This window comes from Camellia sinensis, chromosome 12, assembly GCF_055761805.1.
Source record: "Camellia sinensis isolate YWXY chromosome 12, ASM5576180v1, whole genome shotgun sequence".
Taxonomy (NCBI): Eukaryota; Viridiplantae; Streptophyta; class Magnoliopsida; order Ericales; family Theaceae; genus Camellia; species Camellia sinensis.
In genome coordinates this window covers 67,263,167-67,289,586 of record NC_138972.1, presented here as the reverse complement: position 1 = coordinate 67,289,586, position 26,420 = coordinate 67,263,167, and the positions used below count along the sequence as shown (strand labels likewise).

Sequence of the window (26,420 nt, the reverse complement as noted above, 5' to 3'; positions counted from 1 at the left end):
CGTCCACCTGGTTTGCCTGAATTTGTGTTTAATGGGAGTGGAGTAGTACCTCCTCCGTATTTGATTTCGTCAGTGAAAGCTGTTAAATTAATTAGAAAGGGGTGTAAAGGATATCTGTGTTCTGTACTGACTGTGTCTACTGATGATAGTGTTAAAACTGATGTGAATTGTATTCCTATAGTCAGGGAATTTCCAGATGTTTTTCCAGATAATCTTCCAGGAGATTTGACTGATAGGGAGATTGAATTTACCGTTGATGTGATTCCCGGAACACAACCAGTTTCTAAAGCTCCTTACAGAATGGCTCCAACTGAACTGAAGGAACTGAAAGTGCAATTGCAAGAACTGTTAGATAAAAAGTTCATCAGACCTAGCACTTCGCCATGGGGTGCTCCTGTTTTGTTTGTCAAGAAGAAAGATGGCTCACTGAGACTGTGCATTGACTACCGTGAACTGAATAAGGTAACTGTAAAGAACAAATACCCTTTGCCACGCATTGATGATTTATTTGATCAGTTACAGGGTGCACAAGTGTTTTCTAAGATTGATCTCAGATCGGGGTATCATCAACTGAAGGTTAAACCGGAAGACATTGATAAAACTGCTTTTAGAACAAGGTATGGACATTATGAATTTCTAGTTATGCCTTTTGGAGTCACGAACGCACCAGCTGCTTTTATGGACCTCATGAACAGAGTTTTTAAACCGTACCTTGATGACTTTATTGTTGTATTTATCGATGACATATTGATTTACTCCAAAAGTATAGAACAGCATGAACATCATCTGAGACTTGCCCTACAAACCTTAAGGGAACAGAAACTGTATGCTAAACTGTCTAAATGTGAATTTTGGCTTGACCATGTTATGTTTTTGGGGCATGTTGTTAGCAAAGATGGAATTTCTGTTGATCCGCAGAAAATTGAAGCTGTGGTGAACTGGCCTAGACCAACAAAGGTGACTGAAGTCCGAAGCTTTTTGGGATTGGCTGGATATTACAGAAGATTTGTCAAAGATTTCTCCAAAATTGCCCTACCATTGACTCAGTTAACTCAAAAGGGGACATCATTTGACTGGACCGACCAAAGAGAATCTGCTTTCCAGGAGTTGAAAACTCGACTTGTGACTGCACCAGTTTTGACTTTACCCTCAGGTACGGATGGCTATACTGTATTTAGTGATGCTTCTCATAAGGGTTTGGGATGTGTTTTAATGCAGAATGGGAAGGTTATAGCTTATGCTTCCCGACAACTGAGACCACATGAAAAGAATTACCCGACCCATGATCTGGAACTTGCTGCAGTAGTATTTGCACTGAAAATTTGGCGTCACTACCTGTACGGGGTAACATGTGAAGTATATACCGACCACAAGAGCTTGAAGTATTTCTTCACACAGAAAGAACTGAATATGAGACAGCGGAGATGGCTAGAACTGATAAAGGATTACGACCTACAGATCTTGTACCACCCAGGAAAAGCCAATACCGTTGCCGATGCATTGAGCCGGAAATCGATTGGAAACTTAGCATGTTTGCTTACAGGACAGAAAGAGTTGCTTTGTGACCTTGAAAAATCTGAAATTGAAATTGTTTTACGGGAACAAGGTGGAACCTTAGCTGCTATTTCTGCTCAACCGGCACTGATTGAGGAAATTAAAGAGAAACAGCAACTGGACGATTTCTTGAAGAAGATCATCGAGGAAAGAGAATCTAAACCGAGACCGGGATTCAAATTTGAGAATAATGTACTGAAATTTCAAGAAAGACTGTGTGTACCGAATGATACTGAACTGAAAAGAAGAGTTCTGCAAGAAGGCCACAATTCGAAATTGTCTATCCACCCGGGGAATACGAAAATGTACCAAGATCTGAAACAGAATTTCTGGTGGCCGGGAATGAAGAAAGAAATTGCTGATTTTGTATCCAAATGTCTTCATTGCCAACAGGTCAAAGCTGAACATCAACGACCTGTCGGATTACTGCAACCCTTACCCATACCGGAATGGAAATGGGAGCACATCACGATGGATTTTATCGTTGGGTTACCTCGCTCCAGAAAAGGTATGGATTCAATTTGGGTTATTGTTGATAGACTAACCAAATCTGCTCACTTCTTACCTGTCAAGACGATTTATAATGCGGACAAATTGGCTGTTATCTATATTGATGAAATCGTTAGACTGCATGGAGTGCCTGTGTCTATTGTTTCTGACAGGGATTCGAAGTTTACATCGAGGTTTTGGCAAAGCCTACAGACTGCATTGGGTACTGAATTGAGGCTGAGTAGTGCCTATCATCCTCAGACAGATGGCCAATCTGAAAGGACCATCCAAACTCTGGAGGATCTACTGAGAATGTGTGTCCTTGATTTTCAGGGAGACTGGGAAAGCCATTTGCCCTTAGCTGAATTCGCCTACAACAACAGCTACCATTCGAGTATTGGTATGGCGCCTTTTGAGGCATTGTATGGCAGAAAATGTAGATCTCCAATTTGCTGGGCAGAAGTTGGAGATGGGCCTTTGCTTGGGCCCGAGATTGTATATGAAACAACTGAAAAAGTGAAACTGATACAGCAAAGACTGAAAACTGCACAGAGTAGACAGAAAAGTTATGCAGATGTCAGAAGACGGGACAGAGAGTATGAAGTGGGTGATCACGTTTTTGTGAAAGTGACACCAATGAAAGGCCAGACTCGTTTTGGAGTCAAAGGCAAGTTAGCACCGAGATACGTCGGACCTTATGAGATTATTGAGAAAATTAATCCGGTGGCGTATCAAGTTGCGCTCCCTCCTGAAATGGAACACATGCATAACGTCTTCCACATTTCTATGTTGAGAGACTATCACCGGGATCCCTTCCATGTAATAGAGCCTACCCACGTAGTGTTGAGTGATGACTACACTTACGAGGAACGGCCTATACAGATTGTAAACCGACGGATCAAGAAACTGAGGAACAAAGAGATCCCGTTAGTGAAAGTTGACTGGCAGAACCATGGTGGCGTGTATGCCACTTGGGAAAGGGAAGATGACATGGCTAAACGATATCCTGAACTGTTTCCACTGAATCCTGTTTTCTTCCAGAATGAAGGTAACTCGAGTTTAGAGGACTAAACTCTTTATAAGGAGGGGAGACTGTAACAACCCTCGTACTGTTTACTGATTTATGACTGATTGATTACCGTTAATCACCGATTACTGTTAAACGAAGCTGATAATGACTGATAACTAACTGATAATCGAACTGAATGAAATACTGAACCGACTGACTGAAGTTGAAACTGAATTGACTGAGTATATGTTAGTTAATTGCATTCTATCTGTTTGATTGTCTGATTATCTGTTCATGTTTATATGTTTAAACTGCTATTTGAAGGCCTTATCGGCGGCCGAACTAGAAACCGATTGATGTTACGTGACCCTCATATTTAATGTGATTTTATGGTATAAGTATCTGAAAATTGATTAGGTATGATTAAATTAGATTAAAATAAGCCAATTGAAGAGTTGGACTTAATTACCGTTTTGCCATTGAGTGGGCCACTATCTCACACACATACTTGAGCCAAGAACAACATTTCCTCAGCCATTTCCCCTCTCATTGCCGACCATAGAGAGAGTTAGGGAGGGAGAGAAGTGTTTTTGTTGATTAGCTTGAGAATCTTGAAGAATTGAAGTATAGATTGCATATTTGAGTTCCTAGTCTTCTAATTCAAGCTCTAGGTAAGGATCTTATCTTCTTATTGATGCTATTGAACTAGTTCTTGCATGGTTCATGCTTCATTGTAGAACTAAGTCATGATTTGGGTCATTAATGGTGAATTGAAGCTCATTTCTTGCATGCATGGTTGAATTAATGAGTTTTGAGTTGAATTCATGGTAAATGGTTACATGCATGTCCATGTTGTAAGAGTAGACCATGTTTTCATCTTGTTTTGAAAAGAATGAGCTCATTTGAACAAGCTTTGAAGCTTTGATTTGGTTTAAATCCTTGCATGTTTGCATGTTCTTCATATTCTTGAAAATGGGTTTGAATATGGTTCTAATTGACTCACCTTTGGGGCTTGAATTCATAAATTGAGCTTTGAAACTTGTTATACATTGAATTTAATGATGTTTTCCAGAATTTGGGCCCAAGAGGTCGAGTTTGGAGTGGTTGAATGCTTGGTTTGAGCTTGGGAGGCAAATCTGGAAATTCCAGATTTGGCTTCCTCGCTCGAGCGAAGGATTCCCCGCTCGAGCGAGCACCTTTGTCCAGGGCTCCGCTCGAGCGACCATCGAGCGACCATCGCGCGTAAAATTTCAGCATCCAGTACTTTTACTGTTTTGCAGACCGCTCGAGCGAAGGATTCCTCGCTCGAGCGAAGCCTTTGATTTTGGACTTACGCTCGAGCGTAGAAAGTCTCGCTCGAGCGAGGCTCCTATTTTCAGCAAACTTTGCGAAATGTTTTCTAAGTGTATTTTTGCATCCTCATCCCATCCTAGGCATTCTTAGGCCTAGTTTAAGGCACCTTGATGAGGATATCATTGTAGAACACACCAAGGCAAATTAGGGATTAAGTTATGAGATTTCCCAACTGTGTAGCTTAGTGTGTTCAACCTGTGAACTGTGTAGGGTTGGCAACTGGGGAGACACGCTCTAGCATACTGTAGCCCAGAACTCTGTGAGTAACAATTGTGTAAAGATATGTTCAACTGATTATCTTCTGAATACTGAACTGAACTGTTTACTGAACTGGTATTATTTACTGAATGAGTGTATGTCCTTTATTTCTGAACTGTACTGTGGCATCCTTAGTATCTACGGTTTACTGTTACTGTTACTGTCACAGAGATCTCTGTCGGTTTCCTTGTGGAACCACTACTGTTTACTGACTGATGGCCATCATTACTGTTCGGTCTTTTAAGACCTACTGTTACTGTTATGCTAATGGATGTACCACATATGACTGTTTACTGTACTGAGCAACTGAATTACTGATTGAAATGAACTGTTTTCATTACTGTAAGGACATTCATTCTAAACCCCTTTACGCTTTATGTTATTCACTGGGCTTTAGCTCACTGCTCATATATATATGTAGGTGTACAGGCACCAGACCGCAGCTAGAGGCGTCAGGGTTATTCCAGTTTTGTCAAGCCAGCCTTTGTGCCTCACTGCGAGGTTCCGAGCCTACTGTTAAGGCTTAGGGGTGTTTTAGAATTTCCCCCTTTTTGTACTGTTTCACTGTTTTGTATAGACTGACTGTTTACTGTACTGTTATACAGGGATTAGGTCCCTGTACTGTGTGACTGTTAATTTTGTACACTGTGTTGTACAGACGGAATGTTTTCTGTACTGTTATGTGGGGTTGAGTCCCTAGTTAAATGGATGTGAATATTGTGTATACTGTTCTGTACGGTTTTTTGTATAATGTATGAAAAGCCTTTTTGCATACAGACTGTCACAGCTCAATGGACACTATTTATTTACTGTATTGGCTTCCGCCAGGCCCTGTACTCTGTTTCACTGTATTACTGTTCAGCAGGCCTTCGGTAATCTCGGATTACTGGCCGGTTACGGTGCTAAACCCATAGGGCCGGGTTTGGGTCGTGACAGAGTGGTATCAGAGCGATACTTATCACGAGTTATACCGCACACACGTGTCCAAATGAGCTATAGGGGGTCCTAGAAAAAGTAATTAGGACATCTCATGAACTTGAAAAGTGTGTGGCTATGTTATGACTGAATATCTGTTAATGTGTTAAACTGGTAAACAAATGACTGCTTATGTTTAAAACTGTTATAACTGCTTATAGTGAAATGGACAATGCAAATGAACCTGAGTCCTCATCTACTGAGGCAAGAATGGAAAGAATGGAAAGAATGATAGAACTGATAACTGCTAGACTGGAACAACAACAGAACCAACAGCCCCCACCTCCTCCTCCTCCGGTTCAGCCGGAACCTAATGTGAATGTGAATGATGGGGATATTATTGCTCTCACCCATAAATTCAGCAAGATGAAACCGCCATCCTTTCAGGGAGGCCTCGAACCGTTAAAGGCTGAAGCTTGGGTGCTTGAAACAGAAAAACTATTTGAAGTGTTTCCGTGCTCAGAAGCAAATAAAGTATTGTTAGCTACCTTCACCCTACAAGAAGAGGCTAGAAGGTGGTGGATGTTGATCCGCGACGCAAATACTGTTATGACATGGGCTCAGTTCAAGGAGTCCTTCTTTGAAAAGTATTTCCCTCAGTGTGTCAGGGATAGAAAAGTGACCGAATTTGAACAGCTGAAGCAGGGCACAATGTCCGTTGCAGAATACGAGACGAAATTTACTGAACTTGCCCGTTATGCACCGCACATGGTGGATACTGAATATAAGAAGGCCAGAAAATTTGAAGGTGGCCTTAATGTGGCAATACTTGACCGGATAAATGTTTTGAAATTACCGACTTTTGTGGGTGTTCTCGACCGGGCATTGATGGCCGAGTCGAACATTGCAGCAGTGAAACAATCTGAAACACCAACGACTGAATGGCATGGAAAAAGGCAGAGTTTCAAATTTAAGAAAGGCAAGCACAACCCAGCCAACAAGAAACAGAATACGGGGTTGACAACTAGCCCCAGCCAAGGGAGTGGTTTCATACCACCCTGTTCTGAATGTGGCAAGAAGCACAAAGGGGTTTGCTACAGAATATCTGGAGCCTGTTACAGGTGTGGCAAGGTGGGCCACATGGTTAAGGACTGCCCCTCTGCTCCACAAGCCAGTGGTAAAGCTGCACCAAGCGCAGCAGTATCAAATGCTCCACCAAAACCTAACCCTAAAGCTACCGGGAAAGAGCCTATGAGGCAAGGCCGAGTGTTCGCACTAGTACCGGGAGATGTGCAGAATACCGAGACCGTTGTGTCAGGTATTCTCTCTATCTGTACTCAAAATGCATATGTACTGATTGATTCGGGGTCTACGCATTCTTATGTATCATATGCTTTTTCACGGAAATTGGATAGACCCTTAGAACCCATGAACTATCTGCTAGCCGTATCATCACCCGTAGGGGGATCCATGACATGTGCTTATATGTACCCCGCATGTGAAATTATTGTTGGGGATATGCATCTGTTTATTGATTTACTGCCATTGAACATTGATCATTTTGACGTAATATTGGGGATGGATTGGTTACAAAAATATCATGCCACTATTGACTGTGTGACCAAGCAAGTTGTTTTCCGTCCACCTGGTTTGCCTGAATTTGTGTTTAATGGGAGTGGAGTAGTACCTCCTCCGTATTTGATTTCGTCAGTGAAAGCTGTTAAATTAATTAGAAAGGGGTGTAAAGGATATCTGTGTTCTGTACTGACTGTGTCTACTGATGATAGTGTTAAAACTGATGTGAATTGTATTCCTATAGTCAGGGAATTTCCAGATGTTTTTCCAGATAATCTTCCAGGAGATTTGACTGATAGGGAGATTGAATTTACCGTTGATGTGATTCCCGGAACACAACCAGTTTCTAAAGCTCCTTACAGAATGGCTCCAACTGAACTGAAGGAACTGAAAGTGCAATTGCAAGAACTGTTAGATAAAAAGTTCATCAGACCTAGCACTTCGCCATGGGGTGCTCCTGTTTTGTTTGTCAAGAAGAAAGATGGCTCACTGAGACTGTGCATTGACTACCGTGAACTGAATAAGGTAACTGTAAAGAACAAATACCCTTTGCCACGCATTGATGATTTATTTGATCAGTTACAGGGTGCACAAGTGTTTTCTAAGATTGATCTCAGATCGGGGTATCATCAACTGAAGGTTAAACCGGAAGACATTGATAAAACTGCTTTTAGAACAAGGTATGGACATTATGAATTTCTAGTTATGCCTTTTGGAGTCACGAACGCACCAGCTGCTTTTATGGACCTCATGAACAGAGTTTTTAAACCGTACCTTGATGACTTTATTGTTGTATTTATCGATGACATATTGATTTACTCCAAAAGTATAGAACAGCATGAACATCATCTGAGACTTGCCCTACAAACCTTAAGGGAACAGAAACTGTATGCTAAACTGTCTAAATGTGAATTTTGGCTTGACCATGTTATGTTTTTGGGGCATGTTGTTAGCAAAGATGGAATTTCTGTTGATCCGCAGAAAATTGAAGCTGTGGTGAACTGGCCTAGACCAACAAAGGTGACTGAAGTCCGAAGCTTTTTGGGATTGGCTGGATATTACAGAAGATTTGTCAAAGATTTCTCCAAAATTGCCCTACCATTGACTCAGTTAACTCAAAAGGGGACATCATTTGACTGGACCGACCAAAGAGAATCTGCTTTCCAGGAGTTGAAAACTCGACTTGTGACTGCACCAGTTTTGACTTTACCCTCAGGTACGGATGGCTATACTGTATTTAGTGATGCTTCTCATAAGGGTTTGGGATGTGTTTTAATGCAGAATGGGAAGGTTATAGCTTATGCTTCCCGACAACTGAGACCACATGAAAAGAATTACCCGACCCATGATCTGGAACTTGCTGCAGTAGTATTTGCACTGAAAATTTGGCGTCACTACCTGTACGGGGTAACATGTGAAGTATATACCGACCACAAGAGCTTGAAGTATTTCTTCACACAGAAAGAACTGAATATGAGACAGCGGAGATGGCTAGAACTGATAAAGGATTACGACCTACAGATCTTGTACCACCCAGGAAAAGCCAATACCGTTGCCGATGCATTGAGCCGGAAATCGATTGGAAACTTAGCATGTTTGCTTACAGGACAGAAAGAGTTGCTTTGTGACCTTGAAAAATCTGAAATTGAAATTGTTTTACGGGAACAAGGTGGAACCTTAGCTGCTATTTCTGCTCAACCGGCACTGATTGAGGAAATTAAAGAGAAACAGCAACTGGACGATTTCTTGAAGAAGATCATCGAGGAAAGAGAATCTAAACCGAGACCGGGATTCAAATTTGAGAATAATGTACTGAAATTTCAAGAAAGACTGTGTGTACCGAATGATACTGAACTGAAAAGAAGAGTTCTGCAAGAAGGCCACAATTCGAAATTGTCTATCCACCCGGGGAATACGAAAATGTACCAAGATCTGAAACAGAATTTCTGGTGGCCGGGAATGAAGAAAGAAATTGCTGATTTTGTATCCAAATGTCTTCATTGCCAACAGGTCAAAGCTGAACATCAACGACCTGTCGGATTACTGCAACCCTTACCCATACCGGAATGGAAATGGGAGCACATCACGATGGATTTTATCGTTGGGTTACCTCGCTCCAGAAAAGGTATGGATTCAATTTGGGTTATTGTTGATAGACTAACCAAATCTGCTCACTTCTTACCTGTCAAGACGATTTATAATGCGGACAAATTGGCTGTTATCTATATTGATGAAATCGTTAGACTGCATGGAGTGCCTGTGTCTATTGTTTCTGACAGGGATTCGAAGTTTACATCGAGGTTTTGGCAAAGCCTACAGACTGCATTGGGTACTGAATTGAGGCTGAGTAGTGCCTATCATCCTCAGACAGATGGCCAATCTGAAAGGACCATCCAAACTCTGGAGGATCTACTGAGAATGTGTGTCCTTGATTTTCAGGGAGACTGGGAAAGCCATTTGCCCTTAGCTGAATTCGCCTACAACAACAGCTACCATTCGAGTATTGGTATGGCGCCTTTTGAGGCATTGTATGGCAGAAAATGTAGATCTCCAATTTGCTGGGCAGAAGTTGGAGATGGGCCTTTGCTTGGGCCCGAGATTGTATATGAAACAACTGAAAAAGTGAAACTGATACAGCAAAGACTGAAAACTGCACAGAGTAGACAGAAAAGTTATGCAGATGTCAGAAGACGGGACAGAGAGTATGAAGTGGGTGATCACGTTTTTGTGAAAGTGACACCAATGAAAGGCCAGACTCGTTTTGGAGTCAAAGGCAAGTTAGCACCGAGATACGTCGGACCTTATGAGATTATTGAGAAAATTAATCCGGTGGCGTATCAAGTTGCGCTCCCTCCTGAAATGGAACACATGCATAACGTCTTCCACATTTCTATGTTGAGAGACTATCACCGGGATCCCTTCCATGTAATAGAGCCTACCCACGTAGTGTTGAGTGATGACTACACTTACGAGGAACGGCCTATACAGATTGTAAACCGACGGATCAAGAAACTGAGGAACAAAGAGATCCCGTTAGTGAAAGTTGACTGGCAGAACCATGGTGGCGTGTATGCCACTTGGGAAAGGGAAGATGACATGGCTAAACGATATCCTGAACTGTTTCCACTGAATCCTGTTTTCTTCCAGAATGAAGGTAACTCGAGTTTAGAGGACTAAACTCTTTATAAGGAGGGGAGACTGTAACAACCCTCGTACTGTTTACTGATTTATGACTGATTGATTACCGTTAATCACCGATTACTGTTAAACGAAGCTGATAATGACTGATAACTAACTGATAATCGAACTGAATGAAATACTGAACCGACTGACTGAAGTTGAAACTGAATTGACTGAGTATATGTTAGTTAATTGCATTCTATCTGTTTGATTGTCTGATTATCTGTTCATGTTTATATGTTTAAACTGCTATTTGAAGGCCTTATCGGCGGCCGAACTAGAAACCGATTGATGTTACGTGACCCTCATATTTAATGTGATTTTATGGTATAAGTATCTGAAAATTGATTAGGTATGATTAAATTAGATTAAAATAAGCCAATTGAAGAGTTGGACTTAATTACCGTTTTGCCATTGAGTGGGCCACTATCTCACACACATACTTGAGCCAAGAACAACATTTCCTCAGCCATTTCCCCTCTCATTGCCGACCATAGAGAGAGTTAGGGAGGGAGAGAAGTGTTTTTGTTGATTAGCTTGAGAATCTTGAAGAATTGAAGTATAGATTGCATATTTGAGTTCCTAGTCTTCTAATTCAAGCTCTAGGTAAGGATCTTATCTTCTTATTGATGCTATTGAACTAGTTCTTGCATGGTTCATGCTTCATTGTAGAACTAAGTCATGATTTGGGTCATTAATGGTGAATTGAAGCTCATTTCTTGCATGCATGGTTGAATTAATGAGTTTTGAGTTGAATTCATGGTAAATGGTTACATGCATGTCCATGTTGTAAGAGTAGACCATGTTTTCATCTTGTTTTGAAAAGAATGAGCTCATTTGAACAAGCTTTGAAGCTTTGATTTGGTTTAAATCCTTGCATGTTTGCATGTTCTTCATATTCTTGAAAATGGGTTTGAATATGGTTCTAATTGACTCACCTTTGGGGCTTGAATTCATAAATTGAGCTTTGAAACTTGTTATACATTGAATTTAATGATGTTTTCCAGAATTTGGGCCCAAGAGGTCGAGTTTGGAGTGGTTGAATGCTTGGTTTGAGCTTGGGAGGCAAATCTGGAAATTCCAGATTTGGCTTCCTCGCTCGAGCGAAGGATTCCCCGCTCGAGCGAGCACCTTTGTCCAGGGCTCCGCTCGAGCGACCATCGAGCGACCATCGCGCGTAAAATTTCAGCATCCAGTACTTTTACTGTTTTGCAGACCGCTCGAGCGAAGGATTCCTCGCTCGAGCGAAGCCTTTGATTTTGGACTTACGCTCGAGCGTAGAAAGTCTCGCTCGAGCGAGGCTCCTATTTTCAGCAAACTTTGCGAAATGTTTTCTAAGTGTATTTTTGCATCCTCATCCCATCCTAGGCATTCTTAGGCCTAGTTTAAGGCACCTTGATGAGGATATCATTGTAGAACACACCAAGGCAAATTAGGGATTAAGTTATGAGATTTCCCAACTGTGTAGCTTAGTGTGTTCAACCTGTGAACTGTGTAGGGTTGGCAACTGGGGAGACACGCTCTAGCATACTGTAGCCCAGAACTCTGTGAGTAACAATTGTGTAAAGATATGTTCAACTGATTATCTTCTGAATACTGAACTGAACTGTTTACTGAACTGGTATTATTTACTGAATGAGTGTATGTCCTTTATTTCTGAACTGTACTGTGGCATCCTTAGTATCTACGGTTTACTGTTACTGTTACTGTCACAGAGATCTCTGTCGGTTTCCTTGTGGAACCACTACTGTTTACTGACTGATGGCCATCATTACTGTTCGGTCTTTTAAGACCTACTGTTACTGTTATGCTAATGGATGTACCACATATGACTGTTTACTGTACTGAGCAACTGAATTACTGATTGAAATGAACTGTTTTCATTACTGTAAGGACATTCATTCTAAACCCCTTTACGCTTTATGTTATTCACTGGGCTTTAGCTCACTGCTCATATATATATGTAGGTGTACAGGCACCAGACCGCAGCTAGAGGCGTCAGGGTTATTCCAGTTTTGTCAAGCCAGCCTTTGTGCCTCACTGCGAGGTTCCGAGCCTACTGTTAAGGCTTAGGGGTGTTTTAGAATTTCCCCCTTTTTGTACTGTTTCACTGTTTTGTATAGACTGACTGTTTACTGTACTGTTATACAGGGATTAGGTCCCTGTACTGTGTGACTGTTAATTTTGTACACTGTGTTGTACAGACGGAATGTTTTCTGTACTGTTATGTGGGGTTGAGTCCCTAGTTAAATGGATGTGAATATTGTGTATACTGTTCTGTACGGTTTTTTGTATAATGTATGAAAAGCCTTTTTGCATACAGACTGTCACAGCTCAATGGACACTATTTATTTACTGTATTGGCTTCCGCCAGGCCCTGTACTCTGTTTCACTGTATTACTGTTCAGCAGGCCTTCGGTAATCTCGGATTACTGGCCGGTTACGGTGCTAAACCCATAGGGCCGGGTTTGGGTCGTGACAGAGTGGTATCAGAGCGATACTTATCACGAGTTATACCGCACACACGTGTCCAAATGAGCTATAGGGGGTCCTAGAAAAAGTAATTAGGACATCTCATGAACTTGAAAAGTGTGTGGCTATGTTATGACTGAATATCTGTTAATGTGTTAAACTGGTAAACAAATGACTGCTTATGTTTAAAACTGTTATAACTGCTTATAGTGAAATGGACAATGCAAATGAACCTGAGTCCTCATCTACTGAGGCAAGAATGGAAAGAATGGAAAGAATGATAGAACTGATAACTGCTAGACTGGAACAACAACAGAACCAACAGCCCCCACCTCCTCCTCCTCCGGTTCAGCCGGAACCTAATGTGAATGTGAATGATGGGGATATTATTGCTCTCACCCATAAATTCAGCAAGATGAAACCGCCATCCTTTCAGGGAGGCCTCGAACCGTTAAAGGCTGAAGCTTGGGTGCTTGAAACAGAAAAACTATTTGAAGTGTTTCCGTGCTCAGAAGCAAATAAAGTATTGTTAGCTACCTTCACCCTACAAGAAGAGGCTAGAAGGTGGTGGATGTTGATCCGCGACGCAAATACTGTTATGACATGGGCTCAGTTCAAGGAGTCCTTCTTTGAAAAGTATTTCCCTCAGTGTGTCAGGGATAGAAAAGTGACCGAATTTGAACAGCTGAAGCAGGGCACAATGTCCGTTGCAGAATACGAGACGAAATTTACTGAACTTGCCCGTTATGCACCGCACATGGTGGATACTGAATATAAGAAGGCCAGAAAATTTGAAGGTGGCCTTAATGTGGCAATACTTGACCGGATAAATGTTTTGAAATTACCGACTTTTGTGGGTGTTCTCGACCGGGCATTGATGGCCGAGTCGAACATTGCAGCAGTGAAACAATCTGAAACACCAACGACTGAATGGCATGGAAAAAGGCAGAGTTTCAAATTTAAGAAAGGCAAGCACAACCCAGCCAACAAGAAACAGAATACGGGGTTGACAACTAGCCCCAGCCAAGGGAGTGGTTTCATACCACCCTGTTCTGAATGTGGCAAGAAGCACAAAGGGGTTTGCTACAGAATATCTGGAGCCTGTTACAGGTGTGGCAAGGTGGGCCACATGGTTAAGGACTGCCCCTCTGCTCCACAAGCCAGTGGTAAAGCTGCACCAAGCGCAGCAGTATCAAATGCTCCACCAAAACCTAACCCTAAAGCTACCGGGAAAGAGCCTATGAGGCAAGGCCGAGTGTTCGCACTAGTACCGGGAGATGTGCAGAATACCGAGACCGTTGTGTCAGGTATTCTCTCTATCTGTACTCAAAATGCATATGTACTGATTGATTCGGGGTCTACGCATTCTTATGTATCATATGCTTTTTCACGGAAATTGGATAGACCCTTAGAACCCATGAACTATCTGCTAGCCGTATCATCACCCGTAGGGGGATCCATGACATGTGCTTATATGTACCCCGCATGTGAAATTATTGTTGGGGATATGCATCTGTTTATTGATTTACTGCCATTGAACATTGATCATTTTGACGTAATATTGGGGATGGATTGGTTACAAAAATATCATGCCACTATTGACTGTGTGACCAAGCAAGTTGTTTTCCGTCCACCTGGTTTGCCTGAATTTGTGTTTAATGGGAGTGGAGTAGTACCTCCTCCGTATTTGATTTCGTCAGTGAAAGCTGTTAAATTAATTAGAAAGGGGTGTAAAGGATATCTGTGTTCTGTACTGACTGTGTCTACTGATGATAGTGTTAAAACTGATGTGAATTGTATTCCTATAGTCAGGGAATTTCCAGATGTTTTTCCAGATAATCTTCCAGGAGATTTGACTGATAGGGAGATTGAATTTACCGTTGATGTGATTCCCGGAACACAACCAGTTTCTAAAGCTCCTTACAGAATGGCTCCAACTGAACTGAAGGAACTGAAAGTGCAATTGCAAGAACTGTTAGATAAAAAGTTCATCAGACCTAGCACTTCGCCATGGGGTGCTCCTGTTTTGTTTGTCAAGAAGAAAGATGGCTCACTGAGACTGTGCATTGACTACCGTGAACTGAATAAGGTAACTGTAAAGAACAAATACCCTTTGCCACGCATTGATGATTTATTTGATCAGTTACAGGGTGCACAAGTGTTTTCTAAGATTGATCTCAGATCGGGGTATCATCAACTGAAGGTTAAACCGGAAGACATTGATAAAACTGCTTTTAGAACAAGGTATGGACATTATGAATTTCTAGTTATGCCTTTTGGAGTCACGAACGCACCAGCTGCTTTTATGGACCTCATGAACAGAGTTTTTAAACCGTACCTTGATGACTTTATTGTTGTATTTATCGATGACATATTGATTTACTCCAAAAGTATAGAACAGCATGAACATCATCTGAGACTTGCCCTACAAACCTTAAGGGAACAGAAACTGTATGCTAAACTGTCTAAATGTGAATTTTGGCTTGACCATGTTATGTTTTTGGGGCATGTTGTTAGCAAAGATGGAATTTCTGTTGATCCGCAGAAAATTGAAGCTGTGGTGAACTGGCCTAGACCAACAAAGGTGACTGAAGTCCGAAGCTTTTTGGGATTGGCTGGATATTACAGAAGATTTGTCAAAGATTTCTCCAAAATTGCCCTACCATTGACTCAGTTAACTCAAAAGGGGACATCATTTGACTGGACCGACCAAAGAGAATCTGCTTTCCAGGAGTTGAAAACTCGACTTGTGACTGCACCAGTTTTGACTTTACCCTCAGGTACGGATGGCTATACTGTATTTAGTGATGCTTCTCATAAGGGTTTGGGATGTGTTTTAATGCAGAATGGGAAGGTTATAGCTTATGCTTCCCGACAACTGAGACCACATGAAAAGAATTACCCGACCCATGATCTGGAACTTGCTGCAGTAGTATTTGCACTGAAAATTTGGCGTCACTACCTGTACGGGGTAACATGTGAAGTATATACCGACCACAAGAGCTTGAAGTATTTCTTCACACAGAAAGAACTGAATATGAGACAGCGGAGATGGCTAGAACTGATAAAGGATTACGACCTACAGATCTTGTACCACCCAGGAAAAGCCAATACCGTTGCCGATGCATTGAGCCGGAAATCGATTGGAAACTTAGCATGTTTGCTTACAGGACAGAAAGAGTTGCTTTGTGACCTTGAAAAATCTGAAATTGAAATTGTTTTACGGGAACAAGGTGGAACCTTAGCTGCTATTTCTGCTCAACCGGCACTGATTGAGGAAATTAAAGAGAAACAGCAACTGGACGATTTCTTGAAGAAGATCATCGAGGAAAGAGAATCTAAACCGAGACCGGGATTCAAATTTGAGAATAATGTACTGAAATTTCAAGAAAGACTGTGTGTACCGAATGATACTGAACTGAAAAGAAGAGTTCTGCAAGAAGGCCACAATTCGAAATTGTCTATCCACCCGGGGAATACGAAAATGTACCAAGATCTGAAACAGAATTTCTGGTGGCCGGGAATGAAGAAAGAAATTGCTGATTTTGTATCCAAATGTCTTCATTGCCAACAGGTCAAAGCTGAACATCAACGACCTGTCGGATTACTGCAACCCTTACCCATACCGGAATGGAAATGGGAGCACATCACGATGGATTTTATCGTTGGGTTACCTCGCTCCAGAAAAGGTATGGATTCAATTTGGGTTATTGTTGATAGACTAACCAAATCTGCTCACTTCTTACCTGTCAAGACGATTTATAATGCGGACAAATTGGCTGTTATCTATATTGATGAAATCGTTAGACTGCATGGAGTGCCTGTGTCTATTGTTTCTGACAGGGATTCGAAGTTTACATCGAGGTTTTGGCAAAGCCTACAGACTGCATTGGGTACTGAATTGAGGCTGAGTAGTGCCTATCATCCTCAGACAGATGGCCAATCTGAAAGGACCATCCAAACTCTGGAGGATCTACTGAGAATGTGTGTCCTTGATTTTCAGGGAGACTGGGAAAGCCATTTGCCCTTAGCTGAATTCGCCTACAACAACAGCTACCATTCGAGTATTGGTGTGGCGCCTTTTGAGGCATTGTATGGCAGAAAATGTAGATCTCCAATTTGCTGGGCAGAAGTTGGAGATGGGCCTTTGCTTGGGCCCGAGATTGTATATGAAACAACTGAAAAAGTGAAACTGATACAGCAAAGACTGAAAACTGCACAGAGTAGACAGAAAAGTTATGCAGATGTCAGAAGACGGGACAGAGAGTATGAAGTGGGTGATCACGTTTTTGTGAAAGTGACACCAATGAAAGGCCAGACTCGTTTTGGAGTCAAAGGCAAGTTAGCACCGAGATACGTCGGACCTTATGAGATTATTGAGAAAATTAATCCGGTGGCGGAACACATGCATAACGTCTTCCACATTTCTATGTTGAGAGACTATCACCGGGATCCCTTCCATGTAATAGAGCCTACCCACGTAGTGTTGAGTGATGACTACACTTACGAGGAACGGCCTATACAGATTGTAAACCGACGGATCAAGAAACTGAGGAACAAAGAGATCCCGTTAGTGAAAGTTGACTGGCAGAACCATGGTGGCGTGTATGCCACTTGGGAAAGGGAAGATGACATGGCTAAACGATATCCTGAACTGTTTCCACTGAATCCTGTTTTCTTCCAGAATGAAGGTAACTCGAGTTTAGAGGACTAAACTCTTTATAAGGAGGGGAGACTGTAACAACCCTCGTACTGTTTACTGATTTATGACTGATTGATTACCGTTAATCACCGATTACTGTTAAACGAAGCTGATAATGACTGATAACTAACTGATAATCGAACTGAATGAAATACTGAACCGACTGACTGAAGTTGAAACTGAATTGACTGAGTATATGTTAGTTAATTGCATTCTATCTGTTTGATTGTCTGATTATCTGTTCATGTTTATATGTTTAAACTGCTATTTGAAGGCCTTATCGGCGGCCGAACTAGAAACCGATTGATGTTACGTGACCCTCATATTTAATGTGATTTTATGGTATAAGTATCTGAAAATTGATTAGGTATGATTAAATTAGATTAAAATAAGCCAATTGAAGAGTTGGACTTAATTACCGTTTTGCCATTGAGTGGGCCACTATCTCACACACATACTTGAGCCAAGAACAACATTTCCTCAGCCATTTCCCCTCTCATTGCCGACCATAGAGAGAGTTAGGGAGGGAGAGAAGTGTTTTTGTTGATTAGCTTGAGAATCTTGAAGAATTGAAGTATAGATTGCATATTTGAGTTCCTAGTCTTCTAATTCAAGCTCTAGGTAAGGATCTTATCTTCTTATTGATGCTATTGAACTAGTTCTTGCATGGTTCATGCTTCATTGTAGAACTAAGTCATGATTTGGGTCATTAATGGTGAATTGAAGCTCATTTCTTGCATGCATGGTTGAATTAATGAGTTTTGAGTTGAATTCATGGTAAATGGTTACATGCATGTCCATGTTGTAAGAGTAGACCATGTTTTCATCTTGTTTTGAAAAGAATGAGCTCATTTGAACAAGCTTTGAAGCTTTGATTTGGTTTAAATCCTTGCATGTTTGCATGTTCTTCATATTCTTGAAAATGGGTTTGAATATGGTTCTAATTGACTCACCTTTGGGGCTTGAATTCATAAATTGAGCTTTGAAACTTGTTATACATTGAATTTAATGATGTTTTCCAGAATTTGGGCCCAAGAGGTCGAGTTTGGAGTGGTTGAATGCTTGGTTTGAGCTTGGGAGGCAAATCTGGAAATTCCAGATTTGGCTTCCTCGCTCGAGCGAAGGATTCCCCGCTCGAGCGAGCACCTTTGTCCAGGGCTCCGCTCGAGCGACCATCGAGCGACCATCGCGCGTAAAATTTCAGCATCCAGTACTTTTACTGTTTTGCAGACCGCTCGAGCGAAGGATTCCTCGCTCGAGCGAAGCCTTTGATTTTGGACTTACGCTCGAGCGTAGAAAGTCTCGCTCGAGCGAGGCTCCTATTTTCAGCAAACTTTGCGAAATGTTTTCTAAGTGTATTTTTGCATCCTCATCCCATCCTAGGCATTCTTAGGCCTAGTTTAAGGCACCTTGATGAGGATATCATTGTAGAACACACCAAGGCAAATTAGGGATTAAGTTATGAGATTTCCCAACTGTGTAGCTTAGTGTGTTCAACCTGTGAACTGTGTAGGGTTGGCAACTGGGGAGACACGCTCTAGCATACTGTAGCCCAGAACTCTGTGAGTAACAATTGTGTAAAGATATGTTCAACTGATTATCTTCTGAATACTGAACTGAACTGTTTACTGAACTGGTATTATTTACTGAATGAATGTATGTCCTTTATTTCTGAACTGTACTGTGGCATCCTTAGTATCTACGGTTTACTGTTACTGTTACTGTCACAGAGATCTCTGTCGGTTTCCTTGTGGAACCACTACTGTTTACTGACTGATGGCCATCATTACTGTTCGGTCTTTTAAGACCTACTGTTACTGTTATGCTAATGGATGTACCACATATGACTGTTTACTGTACTGAGCAACTGAATTACTGATTGAAATGAACTGTTTTCATTACTGTAAGGACATTCATTCTAAACCCCTTTACGCTTTATGTTATTCACTGGGCTTTAGCTCACTGCTCATATATATATGTAGGTGTACAGGCACCAGACCGCAGCTAGAGGCGTCAGGGTTACTCCAGTTTTGTCAAGCCAGCCTTTGTGCCTCACTGCGAGGTTCCGAGCCTACTGTTAAGGCTTAGGGGTGTTTTAGAATTTCCCCCTTTTTGTACTGTTTCACTGTTTTGTATAGACTGACTGTTTACTGTACTGTTATACAGGGATTAGGTCCCTGTACTGTGTGACTGTTAATTTTGTACACTGTGTTGTACAGACGGAATGTTTTCTGTACTGTTATGTGGGGTTGAGTCCCTAGTTAAATGGATGTGAATATTGTGTATACTGTTCTGTACGGTTTTTTGTATAATGTATGAAAAGCCTTTTTGCATACAGACTGTCACAGCTCAATGGACACTATTTATTTACTGTATTGGCTTCCGCCAGGCCCTGTACTCTGTTTCACTGTATTACTGTTCAGCAGGCCTTCGGTAATCTCGGATTACTGGCCGGTTACGGTGCTAAACCCATAGGGCCGGGTTTGGGTCGTGACAGAGTGGTATCAGAGCGATACTTATCACGAGTTATACCGCACACACGTGTCCAAATGAGCTATAGGGGGTCCTAGAAAAAGTAATTAGGACATCTCATGAACTTGAAAAGTGTGTGGCTATGTTATGACTGAATATCTGTTAATGTGTTAAACTGGTAAACAAATGACTGCTTATGTTTAAAACTGTTATAACTGCTTATAGTGAAATGGACAATGCAAATGAACCTGAGTCCTCATCTACTGAGGCAAGAATGGAAAGAATGGAAAGAATGATAGAACTGATAACTGCTAGACTGGAACAACAACAGAACCAACAGCCCCCACCTCCTCCTCCTCCGGTTCAGCCGGAACCTAATGTGAATGTGAATGATGGGGATATTATTGCTCTCACCCATAAATTCAGCAAGATGAAACCGCCATCCTTTCAGGGAGGCCTCGAACCGTTAAAGGCTGAAGCTTGGGTGCTTGAAACAGAAAAACTATTTGAAGTGTTTCCGTGCTCAGAAGCAAATAAAGTATTGTTAGCTACCTTCACCCTACAAGAAGAGGCTAGAAGGTGGTGGATGTTGATCCGCGACGCAAATACTGTTATGACATGGGCTCAGTTCAAGGAGTCCTTCTTTGAAAAGTATTTCCCTCAGTGTGTCAGGGATAGAAAAGTGACCGAATTTGAACAGCTGAAGCAGGGCACAATGTCCGTTGCAGAATACGAGACGAAATTTACTGAACTTGCCCGTTATGCACCGCACATGGTGGATACTGAATATAAGAAGGCCAGAAAATTTGAAGGTGGCCTTAATGTGGCAATACTTGACCGGATAAATGTTTTGAAATTACCGACTTTTGTGGGTGTTCTCGACCGGGCATTGATGGCCGAGTCGAACATTGCAGCAGTGAAACAATCTGAAACACCAACGACTGAATGGCATGGAAAAAGGCAGAGTTTCAAATTTAAGAAAGGCAAGCACAACCCAGCCAACAAGAAACAGAATACGGGGTTGACAACTAGCCCCAGCCAAGGGAGTGGTTTCATACCACCCTGTTCTGAATGTGGCAAGAAGCACAAAGGGGTTTGCTACAGAATATCTGGAGCCTGTTACAGGTGTGGCAAGGTGGGCCACATGGTTAAGGACTGCCCCTCTGCTCCACAAGCCAGTGGTAAAGCTGCACCAAGCGCAGCAGTATCAAATGCTCCACCAAAACCTAACCCTAAAGCTACCGGGAAAGAGCCTATGAGGCAAGGCCGAGTGTTCGCACTAGTACCGGGAGATGTGCAGAATACCGAGACCGTTGTGTCAGGTATTCTCTCTATCTGTACTCAAAATGCATATGTACTGATTGATTCGGGGTCTACGCATTCTTATGTATCATATGCTTTTTCACGGAAATTGGATAGACCCTTAGAACCCATGAACTATCTGCTAGCCGTATCATCACCCGTAGGGGGATCCATGACATGTGCTTATATGTACCCCGCATGTGAAATTATTGTTGGGGATATGCATCTGTTTATTGATTTACTGCCATTGAACATTGATCATTTTGACGTAATATTGGGGATGGATTGGTTACAAAAATATCATGCCACTATTGACTGTGTGACCAAGCAAGTTGTTTTCCGTCCACCTGGTTTGCCTGAATTTGTGTTTAATGGGAGTGGAGTAGTACCTCCTCCGTATTTGATTTCGTCAGTGAAAGCTGTTAAATTAATTAGAAAGGGGTGTAAAGGATATCTGTGTTCTGTACTGACTGTGTCTACTGATGATAGTGTTAAAACTGATGTGAATTGTATTCCTATAGTCAGGGAATTTCCAGATGTTTTTCCAGATAATCTTCCAGGAGATTTGACTGATAGGGAGATTGAATTTACCGTTGATGTGATTCCCGGAACACAACCAGTTTCTAAAGCTCCTTACAGAATGGCTCCAACTGAACTGAAGGAACTGAAAGTGCAATTGCAAGAACTGTTAGATAAAAAGTTCATCAGACCTAGCACTTCGCCATGGGGTGCTCCTGTTTTGTTTGTCAAGAAGAAAGATGGCTCACTGAGACTGTGCATTGACTACCGTGAACTGAATAAGGTAACTGTAAAGAACAAATACCCTTTGCCACGCATTGATGATTTATTTGATCAGTTACAGGGTGCACAAGTGTTTTCTAAGATTGATCTCAGATCGGGGTATCATCAACTGAAGGTTAAACCGGAAGACATTGATAAAACTGCTTTTAGAACAAGGTATGGACATTATGAATTTCTAGTTATGCCTTTTGGAGTCACGAACGCACCAGCTGCTTTTATGGACCTCATGAACAGAGTTTTTAAACCGTACCTTGATGACTTTATTGTTGTATTTATCGATGACATATTGATTTACTCCAAAAGTATAGAACAGCATGAACATCATCTGAGACTTGCCCTACAAACCTTAAGGGAACAGAAACTGTATGCTAAACTGTCTAAATGTGAATTTTGGCTTGACCATGTTATGTTTTTGGGGCATGTTGTTAGCAAAGATGGAATTTCTGTTGATCCGCAGAAAATTGAAGCTGTGGTGAACTGGCCTAGACCAACAAAGGTGACTGAAGTCCGAAGCTTTTTGGGATTGGCTGGATATTACAGAAGATTTGTCAAAGATTTCTCCAAAATTGCCCTACCATTGACTCAGTTAACTCAAAAGGGGACATCATTTGACTGGACCGACCAAAGAGAATCTGCTTTCCAGGAGTTGAAAACTCGACTTGTGACTGCACCAGTTTTGACTTTACCCTCAGGTACGGATGGCTATACTGTATTTAGTGATGCTTCTCATAAGGGTTTGGGATGTGTTTTAATGCAGAATGGGAAGGTTATAGCTTATGCTTCCCGACAACTGAGACCACATGAAAAGAATTACCCGACCCATGATCTGGAACTTGCTGCAGTAGTATTTGCACTGAAAATTTGGCGTCACTACCTGTACGGGGTAACATGTGAAGTATATACCGACCACAAGAGCTTGAAGTATTTCTTCACACAGAAAGAACTGAATATGAGACAGCGGAGATGGCTAGAACTGATAAAGGATTACGACCTACAGATCTTGTACCACCCAGGAAAAGCCAATACCGTTGCCGATGCATTGAGCCGGAAATCGATTGGAAACTTAGCATGTTTGCTTACAGGACAGAAAGAGTTGCTTTGTGACCTTGAAAAATCTGAAATTGAAATTGTTTTACGGGAACAAGGTGGAACCTTAGCTGCTATTTCTGCTCAACCGGCACTGATTGAGGAAATTAAAGAGAAACAGCAACTGGACGATTTCTTGAAGAAGATCATCGAGGAAAGAGAATCTAAACCGAGACCGGGATTCAAATTTGAGAATAATGTACTGAAATTTCAAGAAAGACTGTGTGTACCGAATGATACTGAACTGAAAAGAAGAGTTCTGCAAGAAGGCCACAATTCGAAATTGTCTATCCACCCGGGGAATACGAAAATGTACCAAGATCTGAAACAGAATTTCTGGTGGCCGGGAATGAAGAAAGAAATTGCTGATTTTGTATCCAAATGTCTTCATTGCCAACAGGTCAAAGCTGAACATCAACGACCTGTCGGATTACTGCAACCCTTACCCATACCGGAATGGAAATGGGAGCACATCACGATGGATTTTATCGTTGGGTTACCTCGCTCCAGAAAAGGTATGGATTCAATTTGGGTTATTGTTGATAGACTAACCAAATCTGCTCACTTCTTACCTGTCAAGACGATTTATAATGCGGACAAATTGGCTGTTATCTATATTGATGAAATCGTTAGACTGCATGGAGTGCCTGTGTCTATTGTTTCTGACAGGGATTCGAAGTTTACATCGAGGTTTTGGCAAAGCCTACAGACTGCATTGGGTACTGAATTGAGGCTGAGTAGTGCCTATCATCCTCAGACAGATGGCCAATCTGAAAGGACCATCCAAACTCTGGAGGATCTACTGAGAATGTGTGTCCTTGATTTTCAGGGAGACTGGGAAAGCCATTTGCCCTTAGCTGAATTCGCCTACAACAACAGCTACCATTCGAGTATTGGTGTGGCGCCTTTTGAGGCATTGTATGGCAGAAAATGTAGATCTCCAATTTGCTGGGCAGAAGTTGGAGATGGGCCTTTGCTTGGGCCCGAGATTGTATATGAAACAACTGAAAAAGTGAAACTGATACAGCAAAGACTGAAAACTGCACAGAGTAGACAGAAAAGTTATGCAGATGTCAGAAGACGGGACAGAGAGTATGAAGTGGGTGATCACGTTTTTGTGAAAGTGACACCAATGAAAGGCCAGACTCGTTTTGGAGTCAAAGGCAAGTTAGCACCGAGATACGTCGGACCTTATGAGATTATTGAGAAAATTAATCCGGTGGCGTATCAAGTTGCGCTCCCTCCTGAAATGGAACACATGCATAACGTCTTCCACATTTCTATGTTGAGAGACTATCACCGGGATCCCTTCCATGTAATAGAGCCTACCCACGTAGTGTTGAGTGATGACTACACTTACGAGGAACGGCCTATACAGATTGTAAACCGACGGATCAAGAAACTGAGGAACAAAGAGATCCCGTTAGTGAAAGTTGACTGGCAGAACCATGGTGGCGTGTATGCCACTTGGGAAAGGGAAGATGACATGGCTAAACGATATCCTGAACTGTTTCCACTGAATCCTGTTTTCTTCCAGAATGAAGGTAACTCGAGTTTAGAGGACTAAACTCTTTATAAGGAGGGGAGACTGTAACAACCCTCGTACTGTTTACTGATTTATGACTGATTGATTACCGTTAATCACCGATTACTGTTAAACGAAGCTGATAATGACTGATAACTAACTGATAATCGAACTGAATGAAATACTGAACCGACTGACTGAAGTTGAAACTGAATTGACTGAGTATATGTTAGTTAATTGCATTCTATCTGTTTGATTGTCTGATTATCTGTTCATGTTTATATGTTTAAACTGCTATTTGAAGGCCTTATCGGCGGCCGAACTAGAAACCGATTGATGTTACGTGACCCTCATATTTAATGTGATTTTATGGTATAAGTATCTGAAAATTGATTAGGTATGATTAAATTAGATTAAAATAAGCCAATTGAAGAGTTGGACTTAATTACCGTTTTGCCATTGAGTGGGCCACTATCTCACACACATACTTGAGCCAAGAACAACATTTCCTCAGCCATTTCCCCTCTCATTGCCGACCATAGAGAGAGTTAGGGAGGGAGAGAAGTGTTTTTGTTGATTAGCTTGAGAATCTTGAAGAATTGAAGTATAGATTGCATATTTGAGTTCCTAGTCTTCTAATTCAAGCTCTAGGTAAGGATCTTATCTTCTTATTGATGCTATTGAACTAGTTCTTGCATGGTTCATGCTTCATTGTAGAACTAAGTCATGATTTGGGTCATTAATGGTGAATTGAAGCTCATTTCTTGCATGCATGGTTGAATTAATGAGTTTTGAGTTGAATTCATGGTAAATGGTTACATGCATGTCCATGTTGTAAGAGTAGACCATGTTTTCATCTTGTTTTGAAAAGAATGAGCTCATTTGAACAAGCTTTGAAGCTTTGATTTGGTTTAAATCCTTGCATGTTTGCATGTTCTTCATATTCTTGAAAATGGGTTTGAATATGGTTCTAATTGACTCACCTTTGGGGCTTGAATTCATAAATTGAGCTTTGAAACTTGTTATACATTGAATTTAATGATGTTTTCCAGAATTTGGGCCCAAGAGGTCGAGTTTGGAGTGGTTGAATGCTTGGTTTGAGCTTGGGAGGCAAATCTGGAAATTCCAGATTTGGCTTCCTCGCTCGAGCGAAGGATTCCCCGCTCGAGCGAGCACCTTTGTCCAGGGCTCCGCTCGAGCGACCATCGAGCGACCATCGCGCGTAAAATTTCAGCATCCAGTACTTTTACTGTTTTGCAGACCGCTCGAGCGAAGGATTCCTCGCTCGAGCGAAGCCTTTGATTTTGGACTTACGCTCGAGCGTAGAAAGTCTCGCTCGAGCGAGGCTCCTATTTTCAGCAAACTTTGCGAAATGTTTTCTAAGTGTATTTTTGCATCCTCATCCCATCCTAGGCATTCTTAGGCCTAGTTTAAGGCACCTTGATGAGGATATCATTGTAGAACACACCAAGGCAAATTAGGGATTAAGTTATGAGATTTCCCAACTGTGTAGCTTAGTGTGTTCAACCTGTGAACTGTGTAGGGTTGGCAACTGGGGAGACACGCTCTAGCATACTGTAGCCCAGAACTCTGTGAGTAACAATTGTGTAAAGATATGTTCAACTGATTATCTTCTGAATACTGAACTGAACTGTTTACTGAACTGGTATTATTTACTGAATGAGTGTATGTCCTTTATTTCTGAACTGTACTGTGGCATCCTTAGT

The 26,420-nt window shown here is 41.6% G+C and overlaps 1 protein-coding gene across 1 annotated transcript in view; it reads left to right on the top strand.

Moving 5' to 3' along the window:
- Positions 1 to 26,420, top strand: part of LOC145803635 (uncharacterized) — a 59,396-nt gene that overhangs the window by 16,018 nt on the left and 16,958 nt on the right. The window contains exons 2-5 of the mRNA XM_082896954.1: positions 150 to 1,982; positions 7,366 to 9,198; positions 14,582 to 16,414; positions 21,771 to 23,603. Coding sequence (XP_082753080.1) covers positions 150 to 1,982; positions 7,366 to 9,198; positions 14,582 to 16,414; positions 21,771 to 23,603 — 7,332 coding nt within the window. The remainder of the gene's footprint in view (positions 1 to 149; positions 1,983 to 7,365; positions 9,199 to 14,581; positions 16,415 to 21,770; positions 23,604 to 26,420) is intronic.